We start from the raw sequence: 13793 nt of genomic DNA, 5'->3' as shown, positions 1-13793 counted from the left end.
TCACATTTATCCAATTAATGTAATGATATTCTACACTATACCGGTATTACTAGGTGTCTTTCATACTTACATATACATTTCTAAGTGATTAACGTCCCCCAATTCTGTTCTTTTCTTGCATAGAATATGGTGAATGATGAAACTTTTGCATATCTACTAGTGTCTTGATAGAATGCAGTGGGAATTTGTTTTGGATTTATGTGTTTTGAGTAGGCCTTTCAGTCCTTGTTTGTTTTAAAACAAACGAATTTCAAATTTCATGTTTTGACATTCAAAACAAACAAAAAGGATAAGTCAGCGTGATAAAAAAACGGTGAGTTGTACAAGTAGCTTCAGGTATTCCTAAATCGTGTATAAGGCAAGACTGTAAATGAAGATAATGTACAAGATTAGAGTAATACAGCAGTGTCAAAAATAATTGAGTATTAGTCCAGTCAATCTAGCGATTTTTAGGGGGTAACCCACCACTAATTGCAACAGTAGGAATTTTACTGCAGAGCAAGTCGTTGAGGCCTCCTGAACACCATACTAAAAGTCCCAAAAAATCCAGCGGGGCAATTTAGTAAAATTTGCATAATATGCAAATTAGCACCTGAAATGAGAGGAAATTGACAGATCTCAGCTTCCCGTTATCCAATTTTAAAGATTTAAATGTATAAACTTATATTTTGTAGGTCAATGAACACGATAGATGCCTTTTCGAATTGGTCGTACAAAAATAATTTACATAAAATGCAAATTAGCGGTAACTGTAAGAGTACATTCATAACAACAGTACTCACGTTGGCACAATGCACGTTTTGCATATGGGGACGCGGGGTTGAGGGGGTAACTTTGGGCGCCTCCCAAGGGGCCGCTTTAAATGTGCATCACTTTTAACTATATAAGTATTGTAAAGCAATGTCTCCTGTATTGATTACATTGCATTTCTTGAAAACAAAAATACCCTTGCTGTAAGGCACGATCGAATTTTGACAGTATGTACTTTTGGAACATATATATTCGCGTTATATGATATTATATGTTTTCTATATTGCCAAGAGGATAAAGGGCATTTCGGGGGCACACGCCACAGGGTCGCCCTTCAATAAGCACCCTTTTTATTGTGTAGATCTTGTAAAGCAAATTTGCGTATTTGCTGTATTGCTGGACCTACATTTAAAACCATTCACACTAGAACAACTGCATTTGCGTTGCTAATATCCGTATCTTGTCATAAAGGGCGTGAGCGTAGGTGTAAATTCAGACACCTCCCCAGGGATTACCTTTGGATGTCCACCTTTTTGACAATGTAGTTATTGTAGAGCAATGTTTCCTCTACTAATTAGTTGCATTTTTTTGGGGAAACAAAAGTGCCTTTGCTATACGGCACGATGGAATTTCGAAAACATGTACGTTTGGAACATATATATATTCGCGTTATATGATATTATATGTTTTCTATTATTGCCGTGAGGGTGGAGTATTTTTGGCACATCCCACAGGGTTGCCGTTTGATGCGCACCCTCTTAAGTGTATAGATCTTGTAAAGTTAAGTTTCTTCTATCATTTTCATAACTTGTCATCGATGAAAATTGTATTTGATGTATTGCCGGAACTACTTTTACAACCATTCATGCTAGAACAACGGTATTTGCGTTGCTAATATCTGTGTTTTGTAATAAGGGGGCGTGAGCGTAGATGTGAATTTGGACACTTCCCAAGGGATTACTTTTGAATGTTCACCCTTTTGACAATATAGTTATTGTAGAGCAATGTCTCCTCTATTAATTAGTTGCATTTCTTGGAAACAAAGGTGCCTTTGCTATTCAGCACGATGGAATTTTGAAAACATGTACGTTTGGAACATATATATATTCGCGTTGTATGATATTATATGTTTTCTAAGTTGCCGTGAGGGTTGAATATTTTTGGCACATCCCACAGGGTTACCATTTAATGTGCATCCTCTTCACTGTATAGATCTGGTAAGGTTAAGCCTCTTCTATCATTTCCATAACTTTTCATTGATAAATAGTGTATTCGCTGTATTGCCGGGACTACTTTTAAAACCATCCACGCTAGAACAACGGTGTTTGCGTTGCTAATATCTGTGTTTTGTCTTAAGGGTGCGTGAGCGTAGGTGTAATTTTGGACCATTCCCAAGGGATTGTCCTTTAATGTTCACCCTTTAGAGAATATGGATATCGTTAAGGGATGTCTCCTCTATTAACTACAATGTATTTTTGAAAACAAAAGTGCCCATGCTGCATGGCATGATCGAAGTTTGAAACATGTACGTTTGGAACATATAGTATATTCGCGTTAATGATATTCAATGTTTTCTATATTGCCGTGAGGGTGGGGTACTTTGGGGCACATCCCACAGGATTGGAATTTAATGTGCATCCTCTCACTGAATAGATATTGTGAAGCAATGCTTCTTCTATCATTTCCACGACATTCATCGATATAAAAGTGTGTAGCTGTATTGCCGGAACTACTTCTAAAACCATGTACCAAAGAACATCAGTATTTGCGTTCATAGTATCCGTGTGTTGTAATTACGGGGCTTGAGAGGAGGTGTAATTTTGGACGCTTCCCAAGGGATTGCTTTGAAATGTTCACCCTTTTGACAATAAAGTTAAGGTAGAGCAATTTTTTCTTCTTTCAATTATATTGCATTTCTTGAAAACAATAGGGCACTTGCTGTACAACCGTTGGAAAATTGGAACATATTCGTGCTAAATGATAGTGCATGTTTCCTATATTGCCCTGGGGGTTGGATGATTTGAACACATCCCACTCGGTGGCCTTTGAGTGTGCACCCCTTTGACTATATGAATATTGTAAAGCAGTGTCTCTACCATTTAAAAATCATGAAAAGTAAAGTGTTTTTATTTACAACCCGGCAAAACGACTTTCTACGTGCATGTACAACTGAATTTGCTTCGGCATATAATGCATGTTTTGTTAACCTGTTTTGGGACCACGAAGGTCAAGGTATGGGTGATTTGGGCACTTCTCAAGGGCTTGCGTTTGAATGTCCAACTTTTTGACAATATAGATATTGTAAAGCAACGTCTCCTGTATTACCTGAATTGCATTTTACGAAAATAAAAGAGTATGTGCTAGACAGGCGGAAGAACTTTTCAGAGGCATGTACCCATGGAACATTTTTTTCGCTGTTGTATATACTGCATGTTTTTCATTGCCTTTAGGATTTCACCTTTTCATCTTATAGATATTGTAGAACAATAATTCTTCTATAACTTCCACTGAAATTTAATGGAAATGAAACGAAAAGGACGTTATAGAGGGTTATAGAGGGTGTATTCACGTGTATATACTGTGTTTTGTACCGGGCTGTGAGGGTATAGGGATAAATTCGGGTACCTCCCTCCGAGTCGCTTTGACTCATGTGCACCACTTTTTAAAGATATACTTTCATAGAAATAGTCTTTGCTAGACGGCCAAACGACTTAAAAAAAAAATCTTGTACGCTTAGAACAACGGAAATCGCGTTGGTTGATGCATGTTTTGCAAATGGCCGTGGGGATATGATCGATAGGGGTAACTTTGGTCACTACCCACAGAGTTTCCTTTGACTGTGCTATCTTCAATATCTCAAAACCCTCAAGGGTGCAAGAGCTGAATCATCCAGATTCGAATAAGCACCTCTCCAAATAGAGTTCATTAATTACAAAATTGGACAAGTTATAGATGTTGACAGTTGTTTATATTATTTGATTCTAAGTAATTAATGGATAAGCTATCATTATCTTTCTGATAACAAACTATTATTCGCTTAAAATTATTCATGCTAGGTTTCTAATGCTGAAAAGTTTGTTTTTGGTGAAGAGAAACTGAAATGTCACATTTGAACACTCTTGATATGCTCATATCGGGCACTTTGGTGTATTTGAATATTCCGTTGGCTCGGTACCCTTTGCATATTATGCAAATGAGGCCCAGATTATGTACATGGAATTGTTTGCATCGCACTAAGTGACATTGCAAACATATGTTTCAACACTTTCGGTGTTCCAATCTGAAACCTAGAGGCATAGTTTTCATGGAAACACTGTATTTTAATCATTATTGGAGCTAATTTGCATATTATGCAAATAAGGCCCAGAATATGTACATGGAAATGTTTGCATCGCACTAACTTACATTGCAAACATATGTTTCAACACTTTGGGTGTTCCAATCTGAAACCTAGAAGCATAGTTTTCATGGAAACACTGTATTTTTATCATTATTGGAGCTAATTTGCATATTATGCAAATGAGGCCCAGAATATGTACATAGACATGTTTGCATCGCACTAACTGACATTGAAAACATAAGTTTCAACACTTTCGGTGTTTCAATCTGAAACCTAGAAGCATAGTTTTCATGGAAACACTGTATTTTTATCAAATTTTATGGGAGCTAATTTGCATATTATGCAAATGAGGCCCAGATCATGTCCATGGAAATGTTTGCATCGCACTAGCTGACATTGTAAACATACGTTAAAACACTTTCGGTTTTCCAATCTGAAACCTAGAAGCATAGTTTTCATGGAAACACTGTATTTTTATCATTATGGAGCTAATTTGCATATTATGCAAATTTAGCCACTTTACCCCATTGGATTTCTTGGGACTTTTAGTATGGTGTTTAGGAGCCCATAACAAGTTGCACTGCAGTGGAATTCATACTGTTGCAATTAGTGGTGGGTGAAACCCTATTTTGACTGGACTAATATGAATATAAGAACGACCCAAGTCCAATTTTTGGCCAAATTTAGTTTGACATGGGAAATTGTAGCTTATGCATGGACTCATCTTGTGTGTAAATGATAAATCCTAATTACCCCCGAAAGTGCCTGAAATGAATGAGTTAAATCTTATATCAACGTAAGAATGAAGGACTTGGGTCATTCTTACATTCATATAATAGCGCCCTCTCTCATCCTTCTCCCATTTCTATAGCAGAATATCATGTATATGAATCAAAGAACGACCCAAGTCCATATGAATCAAAGAACGACCCAAGTCCACCACACAAAATGGCCTCTCCACAATTAATGTAAAATGTTAATTGTCATAATAATATATGTTCTAATTTGTATATACAATGTTGCCTTCCCATCACAGTTAAATAGAATATTATTGGACAAATAAAAAAGATATGAAGTTTTTTTTTAGTTTACTCGAAATGATCTTCCATGGACTTGGGTCGTTCTTATATTCATATGGCTCTGGAAAAAAAAAAATGAACAGCGCCATCTACGGAATTACAGAAAAACGTTGCGCCTGTGGCGCTCGGCATTGACCAATCGACTCGCTCCTAAACACTTCAGCGATCAATTCAAAACTGTAACAACATACGAAACACAACACCTGCTGTGTGCAGCGTATAAAGGTGGGGCAAACAGTTGGACGAACGCGGACGCCAGAAAATCCTTGACAATGGAAGCAAAACGCAGGTAAAATACATACCACACCAATTTCATTACTATCTCAATGTTATTCATGTTTTACAGATTGTAAATGCTATGGGTACAAAAGGGTTTAAACAGAGGGTTCGATTCCTCGATCTTCTCGATTAAAGAGAGAGGATGACCCGACCGGCCCATTATAATCAATGATAATGCGTGGACTGTATGCATGTGTGTGGACATGGCCTGGTTGCATGGCCATATGGCGTGCGTCGTCTGGCTGGGCTTGTATGGGAACAGCAGCTAGCAGCGCCATAAACCGGTACACTTTTGTATCCTTTATAAGACTCCTACTACATGTATCTACACTTATGCAGTGAATATAGGCAGAATCTATTGGGATTGGCGAAAATCTTGTAAATATCTCTAACATTGTCTAAATGCCATGCCCATTTATTGGCATTGTATTCAAGTCATAATGAAATCTTCCATTCTTGGTAATCATGTAACGTTAGAAATACACACCTAACGTTACTGTTCGCTTCGCCGTTTGTCAATTAAATTTTGTGCAGCTATTGGAGATGCTAAATTGAACCGTATCAAAGAGTTTTCATGGAATTAGAAAGCCAAACAAAGAAGGGAAGAAAAATGAAAAATCGGATTTGAAAAGTACATCGGTCACGAGCTGTCTCGGCGTAAACTTAACGTTAGTATGGTTGGGCCTGGGGCACCACCTATCGGCAGGGCACCTTCCCATCAGCACCCTGCGTATCATGGCTGTTTGCGTATAGAACGAAAAGGTACGCGCGGGATTAAGTGTCATTAGCTATAAAGACAATAAAAACGAAGAAACAAAAATCAAACTCAAACAAACCAAGCTAAAAATTACACATCCGCTCAGTAACGACGCATGGCTGTGAAATTCACGTGTATTACCTATGGCCTGTGAATTTCACGTGTATACCTATGGAGGGGAGGGGGTGCCGATCGCAAGGTTCCCTTTTTAGCTGCGTGAAGAAAACGGAACGCACGCACTAAAATTGCGCTATTTTAAAACGGAGATTCATAATCAACGAGACGGTCACGACATTCAAAACTGCAGTATTTATGGCATATTTGAGGTAAGAATTAGGCGGATTTGTGTTATATTTTTAGAATAAACAAGCTACAGATCCTTAGGGTGACGATACGTGGTACCCCCAACCCTACAATGTACGTAGTGCATTGATTTCGTACAGAACGATATTGATCGATTCTGACAGTCTCTAATTAGCCACTTATCAACAATATCGAACACTACACGTGGAATACATTGTATGTGTATTTTTTCCCGATGCATCTTAGGAATTCTTTTTTTTTCTCTCATTAATTTCTTTGCCACTATCTTGATTATCACTATTCAAATTGATAGGGCTTACTTTTATACAAGGATTTAGACGTCCGTTCTTTAAAAATTGTGTCAAGTATTGATTGTATGAATGACAAAAGTTGATAATGTTTATTTTGAATAGTGTTGTAACCAAGGGAATAGGAGGATGAAGAAGGAAGTGGAAGAAAAAGGTAAAGGCTATTCAAAGGAGGGAAAGGGAAGGGAGAGAGAAAAGAAGAAGATGAGAAGGAAGTTAAATTCAAAGGGGATTTGTTTTTCCACTTTTTACTGTCAAGCCAACGTAATTATTGTGGTTAAACACCGAACAAGCGGCTGTATCACAGACTATAACGATCGATACTTTCTTATATCGCTCTTCTAGATAGTCGGTCATCCATCGTGCTACGCCGACAGTGACACAACAGTAGCACTACAGTCGATCGGCATACTTTTGAGTCAAAATTAGCTATTTTTCTTTTTTAATTGGCCATGAAATTTCATGAAACCCTCAGATATGGTCCATCTTGACATTGCTGATAGCCGAAAGAAGTTTTCATTGACAAATTAAGGAAGGAAATGGTAGGTGTGCATGGTGTGCATTTCTACATGATTACCGAAATCTTTATTCTTAACCTCGGCCTAGAGCGCTTCGTCAGCTTCACACAGTTCATGTCATGTACACTTGATGTATGAGTTTTAAATACTTCGTGTTCGGGCTGGTTGCAGTTAGTAAAATCTATGATGACACACATTATTACACTTCACTTGTATACTTGGGTGACCCACACCTAGCACCTCGCCATAGACGATAGTTAAAGGACAAGTTCACCTTCATAAACATAAGGATTGAGAAAATGCAACAATATTAGTAGAATACATCAGTGAAAGTTTGAGGAAAATTGGACAATCGATGCAATAGTTATGAATTTTTTTAATTTTTGTGTTGGGACCGCCGGATGAGGAGACTACGACAGCTTGTGAGTCATTATGCGTACAACAGTATAAAGAAAATGTAAAAGAAAATTCAGCATATTTTCACTTTTTTCGCATAATAATAGAGCACTTGACTTGCCTCTTTCTAAAGGCAGGGGGAATAATATTACCCATAACATTTGTCGGTAACGAGTCAGGGGAATGTGTACTTTTTTCAAAAGATGGAATTTTGTGAAATTCTCTTTATATTTTCCTTATATTGTTGTACGCATGTGACATCTAAGTTATTCATACACTGCAGTAGTCTTCTCATCCAGCGGGTATTGCACAAAAACTTAAAAAATTCATAACTTTTGAACCGATTGTCTGATTTTCCTCAAACTTTCAATGATGTGTTCTACTAATGTTGCTACATTCTCTCAATCCTTATGTTTATAAAGGTGAACTTGTCCTTTAATGTTCAGATCTATGCATATTTGAATCACATTTCGTCACTGAAATTCTATGATAGTATGAAATCCCACTCACGATTACAGGAAAAATGCTGTAGATTCCAAAGGAACCACAAGTTGACTGTTTGATACCAGAAATTTCCAGCTATCGTTCTCAATAACTCGGCAATAAATATTGCCAAATATTGCCGAGTGCATGCACAAATTTCAAATGCCATTTTGGGATTTGCTTCTTACTTATCTTATGCATGTATGCCTGGCGTAGGCGCACATTCTGCCGAAATTAGCCAGCAAGTGTGATGAATTGTCACAGTCAGGCAGGGTATGCTGGCTACTGACCAACGTTTATTGGACCGGGCCCGCCCAGTTGCTTGCTAGAAACTCGAGTTGCAATCAAACGCAACTGCACATCAAATGCAAGTAGACACTATCGCCTGGAAGTTACATTTGATAAATCTACATACACCGGTTTACGTTAAAGTTGTGTTTGATATTATGTGTACGAAATCAAACGCCCTTTCAGCAATGGACTTGTCTTCAAATGCAGAGTTGCGTACAATTTGGGTGACTTGCGTTTGATTTTTCAAGTTCTCACAACTGGGCTTAAGAGCATCACATCAGATACAAGCTTTCCATCAGAGTGACTGGCTAATTTCAGCAGATAATGTGCCTACTAGGTGTACACATGGTTCATATCGGGGAGTAGCACAATTAAGATAGCAAGTGAGTAACAAATCAGTAAATGTGTGATTTCTGTAGGCATCAGGCAACATTGATGGCAATGATTTGCCGAATTTGGTTCGCAGTGGCATCATTGAGAAGCGGAAACATGTCATTGATTAGTAGCAGTCATTACTGCAATATAAACACATCAGGTTGACATACAGTGGAAACTTGCTGAAAGTGGGAGGGCATTACAAGACTACTGTCTTTCCAGAAGCCCAACAAGACAGGTAAACAGGTGAACAGAGTACATCACATGTACACATTTCTGTAACCAAAGGTAAGTGTCATTTTCAGGTCAAAACAGTGCATACAGTAGTAAGGGGGGGGGGGGGATTTGAATTGCACATGGATGAAAAATGACAGATCAGAGGTGACATGTTTTCCATTGAGATTCTCCAGAATGATGAAACAAAACAGTCTTGTGTATGGATTGACCTCCAAATTGTGTTGGGGTGGACCTAGTCGAGCTTCGTTTTTGGTGACCTTTCAACCACTTCTGCAGAAAAAAACAAACAAACACAGGCCTTAAATGCGTGCACTGCATGTGAAACTGTGTAGCTCTGCCATATTACATGTAAGACTGGGTCAGTGCAGGAGGCCGAGCCTCATTTTTGGTAGCATCGGCTTTCAATGGTAGTCTAGACTCCTATACACACGCAGTAGTTACGGCACCATACAAACGTTAAATTTGTGCATGGAAGCCTGTTAGCCTTACTTTTCATGACAGAGAAGGATCACAAAAACAGATTCGCTGTCACTAAAGTTAGAGGATATACTGTACTCACATTACTGCTTCCTACTGTGAATCCAGCAGAACAGCAGAACGAGAAATTCAAATTTACCATCATGCCACATGGAATGTGCAGAATGCCAAATTACAACCATGTCCCTTGTCTTGGAGGAAATGTCTTGTTCCAACCAGTTTTTAGTGACAGTTGAGTAATAACTTACATTCATATTGTGCTTGCTTGTACTTTGACCGCTGTGGATCTGTAGAGAGAGCATGAAGATGGAGATCGGCCAGTGTCTGGAGCAAGCCCTGGACAAGCTGCGCGACATCTGGAACGAGATCGGGATCTGCGAGGAGCAGCGCGTGGACAGGCAGAACGTGGTGCTGCTCCACATCCGCAACCTGCTGGGCGAGATGGTGAAGGAGGAGGAGTCTCTGCAGCAGCGGCTGCTGAAGAGCGTCACTACCTCCAAGGAGAAGGTCACATCACTCAGCCTGGAGCTGGGTCTGCAACCATTTGAGGTGAGTCAGGAAGGGCTGTCACCTATGCCATTTATGCTGTATATAGCCAGTCTAATTTCATGTGCATCAGAAAAATGACATTACAATTTTAAAAGCTAAATTCGTGATTGTGGAGCACAGTACTATCATGCATGGTACACTTTGTACTGTGCACTGCTCGCCAGTACATGTGTGCACATCACATTCATGTTGGAATCAGAGTTGATATGTTTGCATGTTCTTAAATTCTGAAGTAATCAGACTCACAAACTTTGCAATAATAAAAACTCAGTGAAATAATGTGTTTAAACAACACTTGACTTGAGCCCTGGCAAGATCTATTGAGTAGTAATTACCTGGTATTTCCCAATCCTCTCACTTGCCATGGATACAATGAAGATCAGGAGGCAGAGACTAGTTATGCAGGGCTCAACATTAGCGATGGCCCGAGGAGACTAATAGTTGATATCGGGGCCATCAAATTTTCAAAAAGATTATCTTTTGGTGGCCCGATTAGGCAACTGAGATTCTATGTGAAGTGCTTTGTTTCCTATAATACTCAATACATTTCTTAATTTTTGGGGCCACTAGAATATCAGATTTTAAGATTTTAAGGACCCAAACGGGCCAGCAGAGGAAAAAGTTAATGTTGTGCCCTGGAATGCGTATGCAACTCTCGGTTTGACACTTCACATTACTTTCAATTTTCTTTCGCATCAAGAGTTAAGACCTTGAGAATGAATGTCTGACCTGGAAAATCCCCAGTGGAAAAGCTCACTAAATGTTGTAACTTCTCATGTACATGTATGTACCTATATGAATGTTTAAATTTTCATGCATGTACCTCTCTGAATGTTTAAATTTTCATACGTGTAGCCGGAGTCGGGGCTGTCCATTCTCCAGCTCGAGAAGGCCCTGCGCCTCCAGGTGGATACCCTCAGCACCAAGAAGGAGGAGCGGATGACGTCACTCGAGAGTCTGAAGAAGGTTGAGCAGCATTTGTGCGACATCCTCTGCACCACGCCCTACTACATCCCCACGGGCACAGTACCCACCGAGGAACAGCTAGAGACTCTCAAGGAGCACATTGACACACTATCCACAGAGAAGGTTTGCTTCTTACTACTCCATTTGCCGTTCTGACAATTAATTCCATTGCTTGCAGAAAGCCTAATGGTTGGTCATTCAGTAGAGTCTGTGGGACATCGTAAAATCAGTTAGTGTGTGTTTGTTTGGGTTTTTTTTAGGTTCTTGTACAGTAAAAATAGATGAATGGCAAGGAATAATTTCCCTCCTCAAAATTAGATACTGTAAAGCAAGAAAAGTTTGTGGCATGAAATTTGCAAAAATTTGACCAGATAAACTTTTCGCGGCATGACATTTTTGCAAATTGCTACTGGCATTCAATGCATGTAATGTTGACAAGAACTTTTGTGAGGGGACGCATGCATTTTTATTTTGCAAATCTTGGTTCTTGTAAAATTCACAAAATCAAAATGCATGCGAAAAAATTTTTTTTTTACTATAGCACTTTGTGTCTTTTGAAAAAATATCAAAGTGGTATGCAATTCTATGTTCTGACAGTTTGACAGTTTGAGGTTTGACAGTTGGTGAGTTTACCAAAAATGTATCATCACAAAAACATGTTCAGTTTGAATTCAACCCATACTGTGCCCATCTAGCTTACATCCTGTGCTAATGTGCTAATCCTACAGTTCCAGCTTTTGCAAAGACTAGGATATTTAATAGTAGTTGACTTGAGCAAAAGACTTCTTTTAATTGGTGACATTTTGTTGTCTTTGTAGGACCAGAGGCACAAGACCTTCACCAGCACCAAGAAAGAGATCCTGGTCCTCATGGACCACCTGGAGCAGGGTCCTGAGACTTCCTTCGAGAGGGAGGTCATCTGTGAGGAGGAGGAGTCCTTCCTCCTCTCCAAGGAGAACATCCAGGCCCTCAAGGATCTTCAGCAAGAGGTGGGATTCTTTCCTCTTCTTTCTTTTTCATCATGGTTGTGTTTTCTTTAAATAATTACCGAGCAACTTTTGAGAAATTTATAGATGCCTGCATGAAACATGTGGTCATAGGGTAAAACTATGCACACAATATTAAGATGGTTATCACTTCCATGACGCTAACCTATGGGCCAATAGCTCTTGAAGACTTGTAACGATGGTAAAATTCATTCACAGTTTTGAATTAAATGACTTATCCTCAACAGACAAATAAGCAAAAAGAATAGGAAACAAATTGAAGCATAATGCATATCAGAGCTACCCTCATGGAACACTAATGCCTTATAAGTACAACTTAGAGACTGTAGTTCCTTTACCCCAGGAGAGACTAAATTTGAGCATTGTCCAGTTGGTACATTGATGGTACAACAGTGTATACATGTATATTAGTTCATGCCATGGTTTTGCTGTAAATGAAATGTAATCAAATGAAATGTCACAGGCAAGACTGTTTCATGTTATTCTCCCATTGAAGACTAAATCCCCACTACAGTCGGGCAGATGTCTGTGGGAAATGCATGTTGAACTTATAGCAAAATCAGCTCACCCTCAACGGGTCAAAGTTAAACTCTTTACACACTTGTTATGAAGGAAAAAATGTCTTGAATCCCCTTCTCCAGCTTGAATTCAAGGACACAGAGAACAAGCACATAGCGGAGGACTTGAGGGACAAAGTGACAGCATTGTGGAACCGACTCTCCATCCCGCAGGAGGAGAGAGATGTGTCAGCCAGCAAACTCGAGGGACACAAACCGAGCACACTCACAACCGTAAGCATAGAATTCACTGGATAAGACAGCGGTAGTTCAGTTTGTGAGATAGTAGGAAAAACATTGACAGTTCTGCTCATTAGCAAACGGGGAAACCACCAACACTGTCCACTTGGCCCACATCATCATTTCTTCAAAGAAAGAACTTCTTGTAATTCCTATGACTCTAGGGCTGCGTTTATCTAACTTGAGAGAGAGAATCATGTTTCAAAGAGGGTCAATCCACGTCAAATCATCCAATTTTCAGAAAAGTTGTCACCCGACCCCCTCCGATTTTCTTTAAAATTGCACCAAATGTTCCCCAAAGTGTCTGACGGAAAATCCCAAAATATTTTGCCCCAAGGTCAATTGGTTGCTAAGATACAGCCTCACATAGCAACCAATGCGCATTCCAAAATATTAGTTAAAAGAAAATTATGCCTTTTTGATTGATTGTGGTAGCATGGATATTTATGCAAAAGTGTTCATTATCTGGAAATTGAGAGAACTTTATAGTCTTTGCAAGAAAAACTGACTGTGACACGAAATTGACTTTTCGTTAACGTGCACGAGATCATCGAAAATGGTGTTAAATGTTAATTTCGAAAATTTTAATGCATATTTAGAGGCTAATATCTTCCACATTTCATCACGTTAGGTTCTAAAATATTATGCTGTTGAAGGCTTTGACTTGCTCAGTAATTCTGAAAAAAAATCAGCGGATTCGTGCCCACAGTTTTTACGGAGAGCGCCCTCAAAGTTGACAAAAATGAAAAATGTGCCAAATTCAAGGTCACGGATCACCCTTCGTCCCACCTAGGAATGGCATCAATTTTTGTGTATTGATAGACATTTACCTATATTATCTTGGGTTACCGAAGAAATTTTGCTACCGAAATGTTCAATGG

At 39.0% G+C, this 13793-nt stretch overlaps 1 protein-coding gene across 1 annotated transcript in view; it reads left to right on the top strand.

Moving 5' to 3' along the window:
* The first annotated feature begins 5340 nt into the window (after positions 1–5340).
* LOC139709913 (protein regulator of cytokinesis 1-like) overlaps positions 5341–13793 on the top strand; it is a 42333-nt gene continuing 33880 nt past the window's right edge. The window contains exons 1-5 of the mRNA XM_071621871.1: positions 5341–5458; positions 9887–10142; positions 10998–11231; positions 11927–12097; positions 12757–12906. Of these exons, the coding sequence (XP_071477972.1) occupies positions 5442–5458; positions 9887–10142; positions 10998–11231; positions 11927–12097; positions 12757–12906 (828 nt within the window). The 5' untranslated portion in view covers positions 5341–5441. The remainder of the gene's footprint in view (positions 5459–9886; positions 10143–10997; positions 11232–11926; positions 12098–12756; positions 12907–13793) is intronic.

Source organism: Diadema antillarum, unplaced genomic scaffold, assembly GCF_040938485.1.
Source record: "Diadema antillarum isolate AM-2024a unplaced genomic scaffold, OU_Dant_1.0 seq00001480_RagTag, whole genome shotgun sequence".
NCBI classification, from domain to species: Eukaryota; Metazoa; Echinodermata; class Echinoidea; order Diadematoida; family Diadematidae; genus Diadema; species Diadema antillarum.
Note: the sequence above shows the minus strand (reverse complement) of the source record. Positions and strands in the feature narration are given on the sequence as shown.